The sequence below is a fragment of the Typha latifolia genome, chromosome 11, assembly GCF_019914945.1.
Source record: "Typha latifolia isolate L0001 chromosome 11, TyphaL0001v2, whole genome shotgun sequence".
Taxonomy (NCBI): domain Eukaryota; kingdom Viridiplantae; phylum Streptophyta; class Magnoliopsida; order Poales; family Typhaceae; genus Typha; species Typha latifolia.
Genome location: NC_133096.1, coordinates 9,560,077 through 9,582,175, shown reverse-complemented (window position 1 = coordinate 9,582,175; position 22,099 = coordinate 9,560,077). Strand labels below are relative to the sequence as shown.

The 22,099-nt window shown below is 42.2% G+C and overlaps 5 protein-coding genes across 5 annotated transcripts; 3 read left to right on the top strand and 2 right to left on the bottom strand.

Annotated features, from left to right (window-relative positions):
* Positions 1 to 184: 184 nt before the first annotated feature.
* On the bottom strand, positions 185 to 4,627 carry LOC140797425 (probable alpha,alpha-trehalose-phosphate synthase [UDP-forming] 7). Its single transcript, XM_073150844.1, has 4 exons — positions 4,390 to 4,627; positions 2,299 to 4,316; positions 1,281 to 1,554; positions 185 to 952 (listed from the first exon to the last, which is right to left on the bottom strand). Exons 2-4 carry the CDS (start codon positions 4,287 to 4,289, stop codon positions 611 to 613), a joined length of 2,607 nt encoding a protein of 868 aa, XP_073006945.1. The 5' UTR covers positions 4,290 to 4,316; positions 4,390 to 4,627; the 3' UTR covers positions 185 to 610.
* A 5,333-nt stretch (positions 4,628 to 9,960) lies between these two features.
* Positions 9,961 to 11,299, top strand: LOC140797928 (uncharacterized). The gene has a single exon (XM_073151634.1). It carries the CDS (start codon positions 10,343 to 10,345, stop codon positions 11,192 to 11,194), a length of 852 nt encoding a protein of 283 aa, XP_073007735.1. The 5' UTR covers positions 9,961 to 10,342; the 3' UTR covers positions 11,195 to 11,299.
* A 43-nt stretch (positions 11,300 to 11,342) lies between these two features.
* LOC140797872 (protein GRAVITROPIC IN THE LIGHT 1-like) lies at positions 11,343 to 13,083 on the bottom strand. Its single transcript, XM_073151557.1, has one exon. It carries the CDS (start codon positions 12,768 to 12,770, stop codon positions 11,574 to 11,576), a length of 1,197 nt encoding a protein of 398 aa, XP_073007658.1. The 5' UTR covers positions 12,771 to 13,083; the 3' UTR covers positions 11,343 to 11,573.
* A 1,107-nt stretch (positions 13,084 to 14,190) lies between these two features.
* On the top strand, positions 14,191 to 15,312 carry LOC140797183 (subtilisin-like protease 4). The gene is made up of 2 exons (XM_073150461.1): positions 14,191 to 14,707; positions 14,801 to 15,312. Exons 1-2 carry the CDS (start codon positions 14,191 to 14,193, stop codon positions 15,310 to 15,312), a joined length of 1,029 nt encoding a protein of 342 aa, XP_073006562.1.
* Positions 15,313 to 16,703: 1,391 nt separating this feature from the next.
* On the top strand, positions 16,704 to 20,289 carry LOC140798242 (uncharacterized). The gene is made up of 4 exons (XM_073152026.1): positions 16,704 to 16,991; positions 19,159 to 19,281; positions 19,775 to 19,894; positions 19,975 to 20,289. Exons 1-4 carry the CDS (start codon positions 16,958 to 16,960, stop codon positions 20,037 to 20,039), a joined length of 342 nt encoding a protein of 113 aa, XP_073008127.1. The 5' UTR covers positions 16,704 to 16,957; the 3' UTR covers positions 20,040 to 20,289.
* The last annotated feature ends 1,810 nt before the right edge of the window (positions 20,290 to 22,099 follow it).

Below are 22,099 nucleotides of genomic sequence, written 5' to 3'. Positions count from 1 at the left end.
ACTGCAGGAAGGGATGGAAACATGAAGTTTAATTATTATGCGAACATCATAGCCGTGACATCTCAGGCTGCAAGTAAACATGAATTTATAGTCTAAATAATGAATCAAATGCACGAATAAAACCACCAGTGAACTCGTTAATTGACATGCCAAATACTACTGACTCGCTCTAAACGAGACAACGGAAGCTGATAATTGCTATTCTTGCTTTTACTTTCAAATCTACTACTAAATAAAACCTAAAGAGTCACCTGGCCTCTGCAGGTCTTCTGTCTATAGAATGAATCTAGAAGACAGAACATGCCACCTGAACAAAGATGATAAAAGAAAAAAGGGTAAAAAAGAAGGAAAGAAAAGAAGGAATAAAGTTTCTGCGTTAGCTATGAACATGATTTTTGATGGAGCTACCACTAGCATCCTGAATCAATGCAGTCCACTGCCTGCCCCAACTGGAGATAGATACTTATCTTCTGAATAATGAATCTAAATGTCAGCAACTTTGCACCAGACAAGCATCCGATGCCTTGACAAATCAGATGATAGGTCCTGGTTCCAGTTTTATTCTTGTAATTGGAATTCAATTGTTCGAACATGATGACGTAGAACTCAATCACTGACACTTCTCAGCATTTTCTAGGGTGGATGGAGTTGGATCTACTCCCGCCTCAGTTGAATGGTCTGGTTCTGAGGCATCTGCAAGTGCTTCGAGCATGTTTACAACGTCTGTCGTGTCATCCAGATAATATTTGGCTTTGCTTGGTTTCTGCCCAACAGTGCAGGCAAACAGTGAGGTATTGGTGGCAACCAAGCCCCTCCTCATGATATCACTGATGCCCTCAAACATGTCCTCGTCTGACCTGTCATCACCGATACACAGCACAAAGTCTGCCTGCCTCCCAATCTCCATCATTGATGCTAGGATCTTCTCAGCCACCAATCCTTTGCTAACTCCCTGCAAATAGTAACATTTTCTGTCAAATGGTATATTCCATCGAAGGTGAAGTCGGCTATCGCCTGAAGTGGAAAATGAGAACATATGGAACACATTGATGTGCCTCACGATAATGATATAACTCATCAGACATAGTATGTTAACAATCAAGAGTATGCTACGTCAAGCCATTTAATATTTAATCAGGCTACTTAGTGTGTACACTGAGCTTACGATGATGAAGAGGTTGCTAGCTTGTATAAACAATCAAGTTCACAATAGATAATGGAGACCACCTTCAGGACACTGGACATGTTAAATTGAGATTTGTTATAAGAGGAAGACATACCTGAGGCTTGACTTCGACAATGAACTGGCCACTCTTGACAGAAACTGGCTCATTTGCTAGGACGCTCTCAAGATGATCGAGCATTTCCTTTGCCTGAGCTGAGCCAAAACCTGGGTCAGCATCTTGATGGTGCCAAACTAAAGCACTTTCTTTGGTTTCGATGGATGATCCATCAGTGGCCTCTGTGTAGAGTTTCATCACTGGATCTGCCATCTGCATCCACTCGAAATCAGCATTCTGAGAGGTGGTTTCCCATTGTTCATCTCTAGTCCACCTGCAAAGATTGAAGCAAAGCGTGCACATGATTTATTTCCTCCATCAGTACTACTCTCAGCAAAAGACAAATCCGGCTTGTAATGATAAAGTTCTTTCAAATTTCTAAGCAATGATAACATTTGCTATCTAATAAAGACAAAACTCCTAGAAAGATCTATCTATGCCTTTTAACTAAGCCATTCCTACCAAATGCTGGTGATCTGGTGGCAACTGCTGCTTGCCAACAACTGCATATGAGCCCTATCATCAAGAGCAGACTGCTCACAAACCGTACAAGATATGGGTGCGGCTGTGCTGATGGCTGGATAGCAGCATTGAAGGATGCTGGCATGTAAGACAGCATGCCGCTCCCTCCAACCTCCTAAATCGCTCTCAATACTAGGATTGATTCCTGAGATCGCTGACTGACTAATTACTCTAGGAATAATTCCTACAGTAATCTTGGATGGCCACTTAAATTCTATAGCTTTTAGATACACTGGATTTTATATCCAAAGCATCAAAACAAGCCAAATTAATCACCTATTCACAATCCACGATTTCAGTGGAAGATGCTCTTTCCTTACAGTGTTCCTTTATAATGAGGACTGTTGTGGATAGGTACAAATATAAGCAAGTAAAAAATAAACCATACAGCATGCCAACCTATATGCTTATGTACCCAATGTTATCCAACATCATGCTTTACCCTGAGGTCATGGTATTAAACAAGAACAGCACAAGCTAAAGAATGAGAATATACCTTAAAAAGTAACCATGTTCAGCCGCAATGCCAAGCTTAGGGCATGAGGAAAACCACTTCCCCAAGCTACTCCTCCCTCTCCCACTGACAATGAAAACTACATTTCTCTTATCCGAACACAAGGTATTGATGATCCTTATAACCGCATCACTGGGTATCTTGTTGAGAGAGGTCTGTGGCACCACTGTTCCATCATAATCTAGCAATATAGCCCTACTTTTAGCCCTCTCATAAGTCGAGACGATGGTGTCCACGTTAAGCTTTCTGAAATTGGGGTCAAGGGCCACTACACGGAATCCAAATCCTAAACCAATACCCCAACACCTCCTCCTAAAATGGTCTTTGCAGCTCCTTTCCAAGTCCTGCAGATAGCTTTTTGACCAATATGCAACATTGTGAGTATTGACATATCGGTAGTGCTTCTCATGCCGTAGCTGCTTCTCTGCATCAGATAGCGAGATGGCCTCATTCATGGCCTCAGCCGTGGACTCTATGTTCCAAGGATTAACCCGAATCGCACCGCTCAATGAGGGTGAACAGCCAATGAACTCCGATACCACCAGCATACTCTTACTTGGTCCATCAGACACCGATTCAGATATCCCCTGCCTGCAGACAATGTACTCATATGGCGTAAGGTTCATTCCATCTCTCACCGCTGTCACCACCACACACTCAGCTACAGTGTAGAAAGCAATCTTTTCAACACTGGAAACTGGATGATCGATAAACATAACCGGACTGTAACCTGAGCTCCCAAATTCATCGTTAATCCTCTTGCAACTCTCCTGTATCTCAGTCTGGATATCATCAAGATCCTTTCCCCGCCCCCTAGCAGGATTTGCAATCTGAACCAACACCGCCCTACCCTGCCACTTGGGATGCCATCTGAGCATATGCTCAAATGCCAAAAGCTTGAGATTAATCCCCTTGAAGATATCCATATCATCCACGCCAAGAAGCACTGTCTTCCCCTCAAACTGCTGTGTTAGCTCTGCAACCCGCCACTCCTTATCCGGCAGCCGGAGAACTGACTCCAACTGGCCCATGTGGATTCCAACCGGCATGATCTTGATCCCGATGGTTCGGCCAAAGTAATCAAGACCGATATATCCACGCTTGGACTGGTACTCGATCCCAAGCATCCTGCTACAGCAAGAAAGGAAGTGTCGAGCATAATCAAACGTATGAAACCCAATCAGATCACAATTGAGCAGCGCCTTTAAGATCTCCTCGCGAACGGTTAGGGTCCTGTAGATCTCTGAGGACGGGAACGGGCTATGGAGGAAAAACCCCATCCGTAGTCGATTGAATCTTCGCCTGAGAAATGTGGGAAGCGCCATCAAATGGTAATCATGGATCCAGACATAGTCATCCTCCGGATTCAGAATCTCGATAACCTTCTGCGAGAAGAGTTTATTTGCGAGCACATACGACTCCCATAAGGCACGGTCAAACCGTCCGCCGTGGTCGGCGGAGAGCGGAAGCATGTAGTGGAAGAGCGGCCAAAGCTGCTGCTTGCAAAAACCATGGTAATATTTTTCCAAGATATCCGGCGGTAGGAAGGCGGGGACGCATTTGAACCGCTCCAGTAGGGTTTGGGCGACCTCGTCTTGCTCATGAGCCTCGACATCGACGCGAAGGGAACCAACGTAGAGCACCTCCATGTCGTCGGGGAGCCCATCCTTGAGCTGTAGAAGAAGGGAGTCCTCGTCCCACGAGAAGGCCCACCCTCGTCCGTCGGGCCGGCGCTTCGACCGGACAGGGAGCTGGTTCGCCACGATAATTATCCGATCCTGGACGATAGAGGACGGCACGTCCGAGGATACGCTATTCGCGCGCTCCTCGTCGTCGAGCTCGGACAGCGTACCCGGCACCGTCATAACCCTCGGCATCCGCTTCAACCCCGACCGCCCGCCTCCCCCACCGCCGAGCGCCGCGAAGTTCCCCGCGGCGAGATCTAAAAGGTTCGTATACGATCTTGACATCATCTTCCCAGATCGGATCGGGACGAAACCCTAGACAAAAGTTCGAATTAGTCCCTGCATAGATTTCTGATAGATAGAATAGAGATGATGGCGATGATGATACCTTGATTTGTTTCTTTTAGGAAGGGCGAGATTAGGGGGCGGCGAATAAGGATAAAGGACCGAGTCTGGGAAATAAAACGGGAAAGATACCGCACTAGTTTATGGGAGAAGGGAGGGAGAATAAACCCGAGCGGATAAAATGGACTAATTCGGGTTATTGTTGGATAAAATATAATTATAATTATATATAAAAAGGAAACCGGAATAGTGAGGGAAGGGGGGGAGCGAATAGGGAAAATGGAAAGAGGTAGGAGTGTAGTTGGAGTCTTTTGGAGGGGGGGGAGGGGGAGGGGGAGGGGAAACAGGATAAGGTTGGCCAGCTGGAGTCACGCAGTCACCGATCACGTGCTCCCAACCTCCCACGTGTTTGACGGTTACGATGGTGCCTTGGGCCCATTAACTCATTAATCCCACGGCCCATCGCGAGACACGGCTCCACACTCCAAGCCAAGAAGCTCATTATCATTTCCTGGTCTTTCTCTATATAAATTTTAAAAAAATTTGGATACTACCACCTGCTTATTAACCTTATTGCAATCCAATCGACTAACTTTTTCTTTTTCATTTCGTCGTCAAAATAAGGAGTTTTTTATTTTTATTTTTATTTTTATTTTTATAAAACAAAAGAACTACCGGCAGTGACTTGCAATAACTCCTCCGCGTCCGCGCTAGAGTAACGGACCGAACGAGAACGAGAACGAGAACGATCACGCATTAGGGCTGGACGAGGCGGGGTCTCCTCTCGTTGATTGACTTCGTTCCCTGGAAACAAGTGGAGGCACCACCATGACGTCACGTCTGACGTGTCAAAATCATGGTTCCACGTCGTCGTCGTCTTCTTCTTCTTAAGCCTTAACTCTCAACAACTGTCTCCATTATTAGCTGCTACTCCCGACATAGAAAACCGAATACCCTAGATTTACAATTAAAATTGAAACTCCGGTCCTTGCAACTGTTTTGTGTGCTTGGATTGATTGGTCTATTCTTTGGCCAGTGTTAATAAATTACGTTCAAACCCATCTGATATGACCTCCATACCCTCGCCCGATTACTTTGGGCTCAGAAGAACCGTATGCCTATTTTCGTCGTTTCACAAACCGTAGCGAGCAGCGACTACCCGTACCTAACACCGCCGATACGGGAAAAAAAAAGAAGCGTCTTCACGTTGTCTCAAGATCGCGACCGTCCATTCTCTGCCACGTCAGGTATAAGCTTCGTGGCAGTGGACTCCGTCGCTGTATAGTCGTATGCACGAGCAAATGATTCACTTGATTGATGAGTCGATTGGCACGTCAAAAAATGACATCGATTTATTAATAAAAGATGAGAGAGGAATCGGGGTGGATAATTATGCGCAGTCCGGATAAGATATTCGGATAAAGTTTGGATGGATTGCAACTTTCCTGCACATGCCGGATTTGGCCACAGGGAAACCATCTTTAACAGCCAATCGGAGGAGCCTACGTAGCTTTATTATAAAGACAAAGGTGATACGTGTGGGTGGATAAATCTTGGGTGGGACCTTACCTTATCAAAGGATTCACATGCATCTCCAGCCGTCCGATCGTCCATATATTATTTTTTTTGAAGGATAAAAGGATAAACATAGGCATAGGCCCTGTCACTACTGTTGCTTTTGCCACTTTGAATTTTAGAGGAAGGAAGTATATTCCATCGGATGGAATTAATTACTTGTATCCTGTTTTGAGTAATTGAGGATAGGCATTCATATAAAGATTACAAGGAATGAGAAAATCGAAGATATATATTCTTTTAGAAAGGATTGATTACTAGTATTTCGCACAAGAAAAAAAAAGATGAATTGCCTATCGAATGTATTCGTGACTCACGTCAGTGTTTTCAATATTCATTTTTAAAGAGTTACATTTTGTAGGTGATATATCATTAGATTATATTGGGACTGTGATTTGATACATGTTGTTTTAAATATGTAGCCATGTTAATATTATGCAATTCAAAAAACTATTTATATAATTAATTTTTAGCACAATTAATTATGAGCATATTGAAGCACAGTAAATAAAGTGCTTGAATCAAACCAAATAAGTAGGCCCACAATAAATCTTTACCTTTAGCATCTCTCATCATTTATTTGAGATGAAAGAGCTCCATTCAGTAATGTATTGACCTCACTCACAGTGGCAAAGCATAGTAGGATTATATCAGCTTACAAGTAAGAGTAGCGTGTTATGTTTCTGCCCTCTCTCCGAATAAGTCGCGTTTGATTGACCTTGATCATAGCAAGAATGTACCTATGAAGTCAACAAGCACATCATCTACTCAAAGTTGACAAGTGACTCGCACTCTAAGCCTGGGCCACGGGTAAGCGGTGATTTTTAATCTAATTTATTAGGCCCGAAAATATATATTTCATGTAAATAATCGAAGGTTTTATATTTTAAATGAAACGGGATTGAATAACTCGTTAAGTATTTAAAAGATTAAAAAATGTGTATATTTTACTATTAAAGGAATTAAATACAACATCCATGTTTTAACCACTTCGTTATGAGATAATTAACTAGGCATTAATCTTGAAGCGTACGAGGCTTTCGTGGGATAGCAGTGACGCTATCGACACCGCACAAACGACGAGTTGGTAGCAAGACTATTCTGATAACCGCCAACCAAGCTACCAAACACGGGGGGGAGACACGGATAGCAGAGTGGACTCCTCCTCCTCCTCCTCTCCTTCTCCACCAACCTCTCTTCTCGCCAGTTGTTGTCAATGGCGTGGAATTAAAACATGGAGATGAGAGAGTCAGGATGGCTCCACCAAAGCTCTATTACTGTTCCTCGAGATCCGGTCCTCAGTCGTACGACAACGTGCACCACGTGCCTACCTATATATATATTTAAATATGTGTGTGTGTGTGTGTGTATTGTGTGAAAGAGTCACAGTGTAATCCAATGGAGCACCAGTTAATGCTTTCCACATTGAAGGCTTCATATTTGCACCATACCCATCTGTGCTTCTCCCATTTGGTGACATCTTTATTGCTTTGTTCGGTAGCCATGTGCAATGTTGGTAATTCCCAGCTCTGAGAAAAAGAAAAGAAAAAAAAAAAAAGATGAGTAATCTCGTGTGGGAAAATGCGGTTGTTTGGATAAGATATTTATTTATTTATTTTTTTTTTTTTGTGTGTGTGTGTAAGTGGTTAGTGTTTCTTAGGTTGTAATTTATCCCACCATGACGTGATGGTACAGCAGAAGTTTTTTTTAATTCTTTTTCCTCATGCTTTGAACGAAAATGTCTGTTTTTTAACATATGCAAACAATATTTATAGTAACAATTATTTAAAATTTAAAAGTACAGAAGGAAAGGATGCAAGTATTTAATCCTTTTTTTTTTTTTAATTATAAGAAAATTTTGCAGGATGCAGCTACTCTTTGAAACTCTTTAAGTTTGGAAAGGTAGAAATTGTAGATTAATGCAGTGAAAGCGGGTAGATGTTGAAACAAATGCACGTGTTCTTCATGCTAAACTCATGGAACGTCAACATCTAGTGCATTTTATTAAACCATTTCCTACGCCAAACCATATGTGTACAAGTTGTGGAGCTAGCTATCACAAGGAATAGTTAAGACGTGCGTCATAATAGTAATCATACTGGTGGAATAGAGTTTGAGACCACCACCGATAGCATCAGTCGTTGAGACTAATCGTCCAAAGGCCTGGAAAAACTCCAGGATCTTTACAACATTGAAGGTACTTGCCAACCGAACGATGTTTAATTGGTGCACCCCAGGTTGCACTATTCAGGTGTTTGACTCTGTAACTCATGGAAGATACATTGGAAGGTGGTTTGTATTAATCAAACCATCATTCAACTTTTACTCCTGATCGCATAGAGAAAGTTGCAGTCAGTTACAATATTCTGAAGTATATGCTTTGGATATCCCAAGTATTATTATGAGTACTATGGGCCACTGAGGGTATATAAATCCTTTAATTTTTCTTTTTCTTTTCTTCCAACTCATATGTAATACTTGGCAATTAAATAGTTATTGGAAGTGGATATCGTATATGAATATGACCAGGTGGCTGTAATATATATGCTATCAATTTGTGCAAGTTGATTGGAGAAGAGCTCAAAGTTATATACTTGCACAGTTGCACATATAGAGTCCCTTGCCATAAATCATCGACAGTGACTTTGCATTCCAGGTAATGGTTTATAATTGCTCATTAGCCGTCCATTCATAACATATTGTATTAGTCCCAGTGTCCACATGCTACGCTGATATAACCACCTCATTTAACTATGGATGGTTGCTTGCTGCTCACATCAATGATTAACAAAGAAAATAAATTCCAATTGGGAATTTTATTAGATTAGGACTGAAGGTATATCTAAATCTACTTTTGGTTCTCAGAATCTTGTACTTAATTATGTTATATAGTTAGTCAAATATAAGAAACCAATGATATATCTAATCCTCAAAGTATATTGTTTCTATGCACATGTCATATGCAACTAGGCAATTATTGCTCTCTTCTAATGTGGAGGGAAATAGAAAGGATTGGTGGGTCCTTATAATATCACAATGCCATGTCATAGTTTGTTGTAGCCTGTACAAAACTTCATAATAAAAGAGACATGCGTGAAATTGATACATCCACCACATATGATTGCCAAGTGAGACAAGGGACGTGGGCTTGCCATTATATTTATACATCCATATATATATAAATCAAGGTGGATGAAGTATTGATGTCAGCTACATACCCAATGTCTCCTTTGTAATTGGCCTATCTCCATCTATAAAAAGGTAGAAGAAACGAATGGAAGGATGGGATTGTTCTTGTCTCGGATAAGAGAGGGAGAGAGGGAGAGAGAGAGAGACTTTGGCCTTACGTATAAGTTATAACTGCATGGTGTGGACAAGGATGGAACAAGAAGGATAAGAATGGATGATTGGATTAGAATAGTGTGAAACAAAAGATGGAGATCATGACATGCAATTATGCAAAAGATACATAAGTAGCAGTTGGGTTTCCCTTTTAGCCCAAATGGTGCTTTCGATTCAGCTTGGGCATGCAGAGAGTTGTGAGCCCAAAAGCATTGAAATCCATCTCTCAGTAGCCCACAGCTCACAAGTACTAGGCCCATGGTCACCTTTCTGGCATTTGTAAAAAGAAAAAAAGGAACTTGGGAGAATTTCTCACGGTGCTCCATCGGAAATTAAACAACAACTTGACACAAACTTCAGAAGATGGAGTTTTGGTGTGCATATACAAGTGACACACTCTCGGTACTTGCATCATCACAGAAACAAAGGAAATACAATTAATTTGTGCACAAGTGATGACAGTGTCGTATCTTATTTTGAGTAAACTTAAGTAAACCTCTAATATATAGCTATTTTGCTATAGGCTACTATTAAGGTATATATTGCAACGTGTTTAGTGAACAAATCACGGGCGACACTAGATAACAAGTCTCTCGGGTTACTTAAAATATGTCACAAATTGCTACAACCTAGATGTTGCCAAGCAATGAGACCCAATCGTACATTAAAATGAACCAGGCAATTCAAAATCTTTGTAGCAAATTAGCCGACGAATGCATCCAAAAATATATATGGCGGGATTAGATTCAAACTAGATTCAAATATGCATAAAAAAAGGAGTGAAAAGATAATCCAATCTTTCCCTACCTCCGATGCTCCCAAATGTACAGTTTATCTATAAAATGCGAGAGCTAAGTACACCTGCAGACCTGCACAAAGATATCCTCGAACAGCAACTCTCTTTCAAAATAGCGTAAAGCCCGGAGGATCTTTATATCTAAACAAAGGGATAAAACCCCACGTACCTCACGAACTATCTTAACCGCCAAACATATCCGACCACTTATTCCAGTTTCAAGTTTCCAAACCATTCTGCAGGAGTCAGAGAGACAGAGAGAAAGGGAGGGAAAGAGAGAAAGATGAGATGGGGAAGAAAGCAACTGCGAGAAGAGAAGAAGAAACCTTTCTCCTTAACCCACCTCCTTCCATTCTCTTGGGTCTGCAAGCTAATACCCGATAAGCCCAGTCCCGAATCCGCTAAGCCTAAAGGAACCACCCAGGTAACTCCCATTCCGGATCCGAAAACCGTACCGATTTCCACCTCCGACGACCTCGACCGCTTCGTGGCCAGGTTCCCTCATCCGGTCGCCGCCTCCGGTGCCGGATACGTCCCCCGCCGCCTCTCCCTCGGCGATGATGATGGACTCCGCCCGAGGTCTCGCCGCGTCCGGCATTACTCCGTCGGCGACGACCGGGATCTCGCCGGATCCCAAACCCTTGGCCACCTCATCCCCTTCTCTCGAAGCTCCCATCCGCCTCCGCCGCCGTCTTCAGAGAGCGATCCGTCCGAGATTGATCCCTCGGCGGACCGCCGCCGTGAGCAGCGTCGCCGCCGGCGCCGACGCAGGATGAGGAGGGCGTTAAGAGAGGGGAGAAAGTCCTTTAGCGGGAAGATCAGGACGAGGTCTTCTAGGGTTAGGATTCGCTCGCCGCGAATTCCGAGGGCGGAGGAGGAGACAGATCTGGAGAAGTTTGCGGTGGTGAAGAAGTCGAGTGATCCGCAGAAGGACTTTAGGGAATCCATGGTGGAGATGATAGCTGAGAAGGGGATCGGACGGCCGGAAGAGCTCGAGAGCTTGCTCGCGTGCTACTTGACGCTTAACTCGGATGAGCACCACGATGTCATCGTCCAAGTATTTCGGCAGGTCTGGTTCGAGATTAGCCCGGAGCGGTTCGGTTCGCATCGCCGGTCTAATTCTACACCGGTTTGATCAAAACCAAGTGTATCCTTTTTGCCCTTTTGGTTCTCCTTTCTGTTTCGGTTGGGCTATTCGTTTTCTCTGTTCAATAATATAACGTGGGATGGATTATTCGAAGTTTCGTTATTAGCTTTTCAGCTATTCATGAGACAAGAGAAAATGTTGAAAGATTGATCATTCTTTAGTTTTAACTTACCAACAAACTATTACATAAAAATACATGAAACTTCCAGGAAGAATATAACACACCCTCAAAATCGTATAATAGAAAATTACATAAAAGAAATGAAAATAGCCATATTTTCCTGTCGTCAAAGATGTTGATTAAAAACGGCACAGAGTATTCTCATTGTGATCAAACACCCTATACATCCATCGGTGTACTTCCTTTTCAATCCGAAAGATACACTATGCATTGTATAACCATCCTCCCTATCATGAACCCTGGCATCACGGTGAACCCCACCTCAGTGGGCCGGCCCATGGGCCTACATCTCTCCTCCTCCACCACGCTCTCCATGTACGTCTCTGAGAACCTGCACCCCTTTCTAACCTGAAATATTTCCGCTTCGAAATCCGGACCGCATGCGAAAAATAAGCAATGCAAGGCCCAAACTCTCCTCGCCATCTCCGCAAATCCCGTAAACCACTCCGTCTCCGGAAACCCCCGCCCCGACCTCACCAACGCTCTCTGCTCCAAATCCCCAAAAAATCCCACCTCCATCTTGGGCTTTACGATTCCCAAATACTTCTCCCGGCAAAACCTCTCGAACCCCAACGACACCGCCTTCCTCCCCTCTTCCAACCCCATGAACTCCTCAAAGAACTTGCGTCGATCCCACGCCCTACGCTTCTCCAGAGATCTCAAGCTGAAGTCCTTGCGATGGAAGTCGGAGAAGATCTTCGTGCAGACGTAGGACTCGAAGGAGAAGATACTGTGGCTCGAATCGCGCAGAACCACGTCGGGTTGGATGGATTTCGCGGCGGCGTCGAGATCCCAAGAAGCGGATTCCATGTGCTTCGCCATTAGCTTCGTGAAGGATTTGATCGACTTGACGGCGTGGCGCAGCGCGGCCAGGAAATGTAATGGATTATGGAGAGATTCGTTTAGCTTCGCGCGGAGGGAGATGGATTCGGATTCTTTGAGCTGGAGCTCGGATTCGAGCTTCTTGGCGGTGATCTCGTACGTCTTTAGGAGGTTGCGTTGCTCGTGGAGGTGGGCGAGGAGAGGGGACTGGGAGGCGGTGAGATGGTGGTGGTGAAGATACGAGTGCTTTAGGTTGGAGATGTGTTGGAGCTCGGTGACGACGGCGAGGTCAGCGGATCGGATGGAATCCGAGTCGTACGGATTCTGTGCGACCTGGAGCTGGGCGTAGGCGGCTTTGACGGAGGAGATTCTCGCGAAGAGGTCGGCGAGGAGGGATTCCATGGCATCTGGAATCGATGGGTTTTGCTGCTCGTCTTTGGGGAATTGGGAGGAGTATTTGGTGGGATGGTTTGTGACTCGACGGAAGTGGAGGATATTGGAGAGAGTTTTGGCAAGTGAGTCAAGGTTGGAGGGTGGTTGTCTGGAGGAGGAGAATTCCATGGAATTTCGTTCATCTCTCCCCCAAATTGGATGAATAGAGTTTAAATTGACGAAAGAGGTAGAAAATTAAATCCTTATACAATTTAATCACGCCACATAAGACATTTTATTCATCGATCATATTATTAATAACTAATCATCTTACTCTATTTTAGGTCTTGTTCAACTATCCAATTGTAGAACAAACAAGCATAATAGTTACAACCTTTTAATATCATTAAGAACACAAATAAAAGTACAAAAGGCAAGTAGTGTTAAGATAGAGGAACCCTGGTATGTAAAACTTAGTCTATGGTATGGAAATATGGAATTGATCAAATGAATTTAGAATGCTCAGAACAAGTGCCAGCACTGTTTAGATTGGCATAGATATGCATTTTTATATGTTTGGAGATGTACAATATGGACATCATGGGACATCAGATTGATGGGTTGCCAATGCTCAGCATCACTGGCAGTTTTTGCTTTATAAATGGCACATTAGAAAAACTGTGACAGAAATCTTTGACTCAATAATTAATGTTTCTGATCTAATTTTTCCTGGGAAAATTGTTGAAATTTGTTCTTTTTTTAGAAAGGGAAAAATGTTGAAACTGAAGTGCATCAGTTATTGAAGCATTCAAAGATACAGCAAATCATGGGAAAGCAAGTGGGTCCAAAACAGGAGTTCCTATTTGTGCCTTAAAGATTTTTCTGTTGATGGTTTCAGTAGAGATCTATGTGTCGGATATGCAATGCCTCATAGATATTAGATATGACATGTGTTGATTTCTCTCTCTCTCTCTCTTTTTTATTGAAAGAAGAGAGCTGGTAGGAGAGTTATAAAAAATTAAACGTGCCTTAAGAGTATTAAACCCGAAGCATCAAACAAAATAGTACAATTAAGTTCAGGGGTAACAAAAGAGGTTCATCCCCTAAATCCAAAAAAACACACGATCTACTAAAATGGGCAGCACATGCTTACGTTCACGGTAAGCACGAGAAACATAAGCATTATTTAGGTAAGTCTGTATTTGAAAGCCCTAAAGATGATATGTAGAGTGGAGAGGCCATTAGAACTTCAAAAGGTGTGTTATGCTAAATGATCACCATAATTTTAAGGAATAATTATATCTATACCTTTAAATTGGTTCCCATTTTTATATAAACTTTTTCTTAAAAAAACCGCTAAAATATATCTTCTGCTAACTATCTAATAAATTTTTTTTGGTTAAAACTATTATATCAGTGTCATGTAAAAATAGACAATAGTTGGTAGGTTAGTGTAAATAAATTTTTAACTAATCAAAGCTTAAGTATGTATGTATGAAATTGTTATATATTGTACGTCGCTCTGAATAAGGTGCAATAAGAAGATGATCGGAGGGCAGTCGTTCACCAATGGCTCGTCGAAGGCCCGACAAATTAACAAAGGATAAGGATGGGCCACGTGGCGAGCATCGGGGCCGGTGCATTCGTAAAGCAGGCGAGCTTTTTGGGAATTGCCAAGGGGGTGCGTCCGGGATGGCGCCGGGCGCGCATCAGGCGATGTACAAGGTCTGTCTGCTCTCCCGGCCACGAGTGCGATGACGTGGATAAAATGGCTGCAATCGATTACGCCATTGATGACGTTATCTCCGTATCCATCGGAAGGCTCTCGATTCCATTTTATGGTGATCACATGGCGACAGCCACGTTCTCTGCTTTCGAGGGAGGAGTTATTGCCTGCTGCGCCGCCGGCAACGATGGGCCCAAATACAAGAGTCTCAGTGACGAAGCGCCGTGGATTTTAACCGTCGCAGCGAGCACCACCGATAGGGGCTTCGCCTCGACTGTTAAACACGGCAACGGACTCGAATTCGACGGCCAAACCATATTCCCAGCCGACGAATTTCCCGCATCAAACGCTGCTTTTTGGTCTACGCCGGTAAAAACGGCATGCAAAGCTGTGGAAACGGGTCCTTGAACGTGCTCTGCATGCGAGCGATGTCCACGACGAAGGTGGAAATATCCTCATCGATGCGGGTGCGACTGGCTTGATAATTATGCAGGAAGAAAAGGATGGCTACAGCATTATGCCGGATCCCGGCGAGATCCCGACGTCAAACGTCGCATATTTCGACGGAACCAAGATCCTGTCCTACATCCGTTCAACCTCGTACCCAACTACGACGTTGGTCTTCAGAGGCACGGTGACACGCGCCGTGGTCCCCGTCCATCACTTCCTACTCCTCGCGAGGGCCCAGCAACGAAAGCCCCGGGATTCTTAAGCCAGACATCACCGGCCCCGGGGGACAACATTCTCGGCGCGTCATATCAGACGCTCATGTCCGGCACATCCATGTCGACACCACATGTATGCGGTATCGCGGCGTTGATCAGGAAAGCTCATGGATCCGGACCGGTCGGCGGCAGCAGCGAAGTCTGCGATCATGACGACAGCCGACGTGGTGGCCCACAACGGCCGCGAAGTCGATCATCGATGAAACTCGCCGTCCTGCGAGCTATTTCGCGATGGTCGCCGGCCATGTCAATCCTCGGAAAGCATTGGATCCCGGGCTGATCTATGACCTCGCTCCTGAGGACTACATCCCTTACTTCTGCAGTTTGGGCTATAACAACGATCGAGCGTCGAGCGTCGTCCATCCCCTGTCTCAAGTGAAATGCTTGCAAGTGAAGTAGGTTACAACCAACGAGCTCAACTACCCATCGATCTCGTTCTTGTTCTCAGAGAAGTCTAGCAAGTCGGTAAGAGTTTAAATCGGACGGTAACGAACGTCGGGGAGGCTCAATCCGCGTACTGGCTGGAGATTGACGCGCCGAAAGGAGTATCGGTGCGCGTCTTGCCGCAGAACTTAACCTTCAATGAGGTGAACCAGAAGAAAACGTTCATGATTTCCATCGAACGAATCGGCGGCGGCAGCAAGACAGTGGCGCAGTTGAAGTCGGTGTCAACGAAGCATGTCGTCCGGAACCCAATTTCCATCACGCTGGACTAAAATCACTATATATATAATTTTTTGTCGTGTCTTTTATTTGTGTTTATTTGGTACTTAAAAAGGGTTAAATGTATATAAAATTTACCCTCTTTCAGTTTGGACGAAACCTATTTTATTTATCAAAACTCCTTAATTTCTTGAACTTTTTGACATAATCAATCTGCCACCGTAACTTTTCTCTCCAAATAATACTTATTTAAGAGAAAAGTGGTGTTATTTAAATATTTCGCCTTCCCTGTTAACAGTGCTTATAACTTATAATAATTATAGTTCAGGTAAAAATCCATATCTTTGAAATTGATGCAGGCATATACTGCAACCACACATCCGAAATAAGAAAGACGATCACTTATTACTGATGCGCATAATAACTTTTGGGTCTAAATCAACTCCATTATTGTATCATAATTATTTTCATTTCTACCAGTTTTAATTCTTAATTATTAAAAAAAAAACAACGATGTCAACATCTAAAATTTTTCTTACGCATATTGGTAATTATGTTTAGAGACAGAGATAGAATTAGCAATATCGGCGTTGTCCACACGAATTTTGCATGCCCAACACCTAATCCAAATGGCTTGCCAATTGTCTAACTTTGTGGATTGCGATGACTTGTATTTGCTATTCTAAGTTTACTGACTCTTAAACTTTCCAAGAAAGCATCTCGCAATAGATGGAAAATAGTTAGCCAAAGTGACATAAAGATCACAATGATCAATAGATCCTTTTAATGTCTTCCACTCATAGCTCGACAAATTGTAGTAATGCTAACAAACTTAAAAGTGATGAGCATTTGATTAGAAAAATAGCTAAAAAATTGCTATCTCTCCCTCATATCATTTGTGTCTTGATTAATATAACTATCCATGGATAAAGTGGTAGCTTATTCGGTTGATAAGCCTGCGAAGCATTCGGACAATAAAAGCGGACATAGAAATAAGGAATAAGCCTTAATATACACTGATGCGTATAAGATAATTCCAACTCCCAACTCAATTTTCTCTCTTCTCGAATAGTCCAGTTCCGCTTTGACCTCGCCTCACAAGCCGAGCTCATATCTCTCTCTCCGCCCAAACCCCTTTCCCCTTCCAAACCCACGGAATTCCGTGCTCTTGCCTTGATTTCTCTGCGCGCGAATGCGGTGACAACGATTTGAGCGCTAATCCGTTCGATTCGGAGCGGAGGAAAGGGATTTGAGTTGTTACGATGGGGTGTGTTGGATCCACTGCGAAAGGAGAAGGTGAATCCGATTCCAGCAATATATGCGTTTCTCGGATCTTGAATCGATACGCTTGAATTTGTGTTTTAGATTGCGATCTTTGATGTAGATGGACTAATCGCATGTTTCCTGGATCTTGGGTGGATACGCGTTAGTTGTAGCTCTAGATCGTAAGATCGTTATAGCGCTTTTGTTGTTCTTGCGTCTGTTAATGATAGTGTCCGGATTAATAATTGATGCATTCGGGTGGATAAATTTTGTTTCAGTTGGATTAGTTTGGACCTGGATTTTTCTTAGGAGATCGTTTTATTTGGTACAGCAAATTAGAGGGATGTGTAGCTCGTGATAGTAATTGGCTTGATCTTCAGCAGTGTTTTAACTGTTAATTGAACCGTTCTGTGGTGGTTTGTGGGTTTGTTGATATGGAGAAAATAGAATATGGACGGTTTCACAAAACAGAGAAGCTTGTTATAGATTTCTTTGTTATGTGAGTCAATTTGTTGTTTGTATCAGTGGGGTAAATCTAAAATCCCATTTTTATTTTGGAGTTTGGGGCAAGCTCTCTTGACATGAACTTTTAATATGTATTCCAATTGCATGATAGTGTTTGGGGTACAGTTCTTTATCTCTCTGGACAAATCACTCATAAATTTGGAGGGAAAAATGCATGTAGCTAATGCCTTTTGTGGTGAATTGAGGACTAAAATTTATCCAATCAATGATTAGATTGTAGTTTGGGAGTGTGTGTGTGTGTGTGCTTTTCTTTCTCTTTTTTAAGTTCTTTCGTTGTTGATTCTTTATCAAAGCTGAATGCTGAAGATAGTCTTATGTTTCAAATACATCTCATTAGTGTTTCACTCTGTACGTATTGGTGTGGCATGGATGTAGAAGTTCTATCTCTACTGCTATCTATTTCATTAGCAATGCAATTTTCGGCAGAGGCTCCTTGGCCTTAAGCACGTCAGAGTGAAAAATTATTTGACCAGATCTTGCTTTATATTTTGCTTGGCAAGTCCTTTTATGCTGTATCTGCTTCTAGGTTTCAGCTTATAGCCTTGTTCATGTTGTGTGTTAGGCTGATCTCTAACATTGTACATCTTGGCATTTGGTTAGTCTTCTTTTTTTTTTTTTTTTCCTTTTCTCACAATAACATCCGACTATTTATGGTGAATACTTGCATTAAAGAACCATTTAGGCAGGTGGGTTCTGTAAGACATCTAAGTGAATGCATCACCAAACTTTTGGTGCAAACCAAGGTAACATCATCTGCCATTTGGTATTGTATGCTGACTCTATTCAACAATAGTTTTCCATGGAGCTTTTAATTACATTACAGAAGTCAATCCTAACATCTCAGCCTCAAGTTTGCCGTACAAACTGCATTGCGGGTCTTCAGGATGCCTGATAAAATTCACATTTCAGGACTTCTGATAATGTTGATTGCAGTCATCCTGTGCTAACCATTAGATTTAAGTAGGGGAGGGATGTTCAATTGGATTGGTATTATAAGATTCATTAGTTATTCAAGAATTTAGTGGAATGAGGGGGCTACATCGGCAACTCTGAAGTGAATGCTTCATCAGAACAAAGCACCATAACTTCTTGAGTAAATTTAGTTGGTCCTTTATCTCTTACTCATATTAGGCATGTTGGGTTTTTCTGTAGAATTTATCACTAGGTATTTGGCAAATAGGATTGTTCAGTTCCTATAAAGCCTATTGCTAAAACACCCCTAGAAGGGGATAGGGCTAAGCGGAGCAAAAAGGGCTGTCCATGAGATGGGAAGTGAAAACTATTAGCCTCACACATGTAGCAATAGGGGTTTACACTTTTACTTATATCTATGATAGTAGAGCCTCTCACCTTTTCACCTCAACAAAATGTAGTCGAGTTATCATGAATTTGTCTTTCACATTTTATTTTTGTAATTTTAACTTGTTCTAAGATACACATTCACATTATATAAGGATTAAAACACTGTTCCCCTGTAATTGTCATTCTTATCTCATGAGGATGTCATGCCTGGCTCATTTGTAATTTGCTCCCGTTTTCTGCCTTATAGTCCTTGCTTGAATACTTCCAATTTATAGCATGTTTAAACAATTTACTCCTTGTTAATTATTACTTTGGTTTGGTAGTTTCCATCCATTCAACATTTTGCTGTAGTGAACCATATTGTTGAACGCAGACAACAGTAAGAAACTTCGTAAGCCAAAGCCCTGGAAGCATAGTCAATCAATAACCAGGACACAACTTAAACAGATGAGGGATGAGTTCTGGGACACAGCTCCTCACTATGGTGGTCAGAAAGGTGCTCATTCTTCATACACTTAATGTTATGTGTACTCTAAGTACTTGACAACCCTTGTTAGCACAACATTTGCATTGCTAAATTTAAGAGGACACTCCTCTTACCCTCTTCCCAAATACTCTCATACATGATATCTGTATGTGCATGAGTTCCTCCATGTGCCTGCATATACATCTGATTAGTTCATGCTTATAAGAATGTACCTCCTATGTTTTCTACTATGCTTCAAGAGGCATATTTTTGGTCTAGTTTGACATTATTACTAAGCACTAAACAGGTGTAGTAATAGGAAAGTGTTAGTAAGAAATTCTGCTCTATTAGTTCCTGTCAGTGTGTTCTATCCATGTAAACCTTTTTATTAATATTAATAGGGCAAGAACAACTTCATAAGCATGGGGAATCCTATGTGCTGCTTCAGGAATGCAGAATTTGTTTAAGATTGAAACTTATGAAAGAATATGTTTCACTCATGTTTTCCATTTTATTGTGGCAGAGATTTGGGATGCACTGCGAGCTGCAGTAGAAGCTGATCTAAACCTTGCACAAGCAATAGTTGACAGTGCTGGTATCATTGTTTCGAGTGCCGACATGACCATTTGTTATGACGAGAGAGGTAAGAATTCTCTGCCTCTTCTCTATACTTTTCCCTGCTATCAACAGAGGTAGGAAATCTTACAGGAAACTTGATTGCAGGTGCAAAATATGAACTTCCCAAGTATGTTCTTAGCGAGCCTACCAATTTAATCCGAGACAGTTGACCTAAATGAAGAGTTAATGCATGAGTAAAAGACATTGATGCAAATCATGTAAATGACTCTGCTTTCAGTTCTTTCTGATATCCTGTTCAAACTTCTACTATGGACACTACTCGAGCTTCTGTTTCTAAGTGACCACAAGAAAACTTGATATGAGATTACAAATGCCCCGGTTGCAGCTATATATCAGTTTACCTACTCTGGGAATGTACAATTCGGAGACTTTATACTCCATATAACCTTTTCCTTCTAAGGTTCGTGCCTACTCTTGATGGACGTTTCAATCAGAATCTCTTGTTGTTTAGTGATAAAGGTGAAGAAAGCTTAAATGCAGAATAAGTTGCCTGGGGCTATAAGTGCATAAAGAAACGACATGCAATATAGGCCAGTCCTTGATTATTTATCTGATGCACTATCTGTAACTGTGTTTACTTTATATTCCGCATTCCCTACGTCCGAGATCGGATAAGGCCCAAAGAGCTGGCAATACAAGATACTGTCGTTACTTTATAGGTCGTATCTGATGCTCTAACATAAACAAATCCAATGGCTAATAGCCTGGCTCGTTGCCTACTTCCTCTAGGTACCAATGACATTTGAGTTATTAATTTTCTGTTTAAACCCCTGCACATTACTTTATCTAGATTAATTATCATCACCTTACGCTATAATTTTCTCGTGACGAGTGCATAACACCGGCCTAGCTGTAACCAGGAGCCACGAAGAAGTAAGACTGGGGCCCGTTGTTCGCCCGTAAATATCGAAATGTAGTAATGTTTTGCCTACAGGTTCTTTCACACAAACTTATACAAAATACCAAAACCATCTCCTGTGTCATTTTAGTTTGGCTCTGCCCTTGGTCTTAAATGAGGATCCTCTAGTCCAAAAAGGTTAGCTCCATTTATCACAAAAGACATAAATACAGATGTATATATATAAGCTAGGACCACAGAAGGAACTGACCCAATTGCCACTCCACGTTCTTAAGCTGCTGAAATATGAGGAATCCAATGCATTTAAGACAGCCACGCATGTGGGTGGATGCAGAACTCACTTGCATATACATATAGAAGGATCTGAAATCCTGAAATGAAATCTTCTTCAACTGGAATTAAGCTCTCGTCTTTAGAGGCATTACATGAACATGATCGACATTATACATATGGTTCATCTTTGAACCACGAGCGTAAACAAAGAGACACCGTCCAGGATACACGGCTTAATTCCTACATAAAAAAAGGACACCCAGAAACAATTGATACATCACATCATGAAGCCCCGTCAACATTCATATCCTCCTCCAATAAAATGGTATCTACAAAGAACGGTGCAATAATGCCACTTTGTTACTGGTACAGTGAATATGAAATTTGAGTAGGAGACATGCGTGACTAAAAGGGTGGTAGAACTCGGGACTTGTATCATTGACTAGACTTCTCCCTCGAGCTTGGAACTGCAAATTGCAATAGGAGGGAAAGCATCCAAATATTGCCTCGGAATACGTGCCGGAACACGCCGTTCTCCACCAGTTAAGCAGGTGGCCTGCAGGTCCGGATGCAGGAAATTCCTGCAGTACGGGCACTTTGATTAGCTAGCTATCAACACTTCTCCACTCCGCCCTTCGTTGTACTGTAGACTGTAGGTGCTACTTTTTTCAAATTAAAAAAAAGCGTAGGTGGTAATATGGAAAAATCCCTCAGAGAGGCAAAAAAAAGAAAAAAGAAAAAAAGAAAACAAAACACCGCACGTGCACGGGCCCATCTTATCAAACCCAATTCTCATTTACTAATTTCACTGTCGTTATCCGCCGATGCCATCGTAATGATTGTGACGGCTATAGTCTAACGGTCCGTTCCTATCTCCTTAATAAGTCAATACTCCCAATTAATGTGGGATCCAACTTCATCCCATCACTACCGTCCATCTTAAGACCCATACGAAACTGTAACAAGTTGGACGGCTAACAATTAAACACAATAAGAAAAAAGAAATATTCCGCATGTATGATTACATTACATTAAAGAAGAAAATAAAACATGCGATAAAAATAAAAACCCTATCTA

Bases quoted from the DNA above. Each gene is read 5' to 3' on its own strand.
- LOC140797425 (XM_073150844.1), bottom strand. From the start codon at position 4,289: ATGATGTCAAGATCGTATACGAACCTTTTAGATCTCGCCGCGGGGAAC. The intron at 1,555-2,298 runs GTATATTCTCAT...CAATCTTTGCAG, and splicing joins GAACATGGTTACTTTTTAAG to GTGGACTAGAGATGAACAAT. The intron at 953-1,280 runs GTATGTCTTCCT...TACTATTTGCAG, and splicing joins TTGTCGAAGTCAAGCCTCAG to GGAGTTAGCAAAGGATTGGT.
- LOC140797928 (XM_073151634.1), top strand. From the start codon at position 10,343: ATGAGATGGGGAAGAAAGCAACTGCGAGAAGAGAAGAAGAAACCTTTC.
- LOC140797872 (XM_073151557.1), bottom strand. From the start codon at position 12,770: ATGGAATTCTCCTCCTCCAGACAACCACCCTCCAACCTTGACTCACTT.
- LOC140797183 (XM_073150461.1), top strand. From the start codon at position 14,191: ATGGGCCACGTGGCGAGCATCGGGGCCGGTGCATTCGTAAAGCAGGCG. The intron at 14,708-14,800 runs GTCCTTGAACGT...ATAATTATGCAG, and splicing joins ATGCAAAGCTGTGGAAACGG to GAAGAAAAGGATGGCTACAG.
- LOC140798242 (XM_073152026.1), top strand. From the start codon at position 16,958: ATGGGGTGTGTTGGATCCACTGCGAAAGGAGAAG. The intron at 19,282-19,774 runs GTGCTCATTCTT...TTATTGTGGCAG, and splicing joins TCACTATGGTGGTCAGAAAG to AGATTTGGGATGCACTGCGA. The intron at 19,895-19,974 runs GTAAGAATTCTC...ACTTGATTGCAG, and splicing joins CATTTGTTATGACGAGAGAG to GTGCAAAATATGAACTTCCC.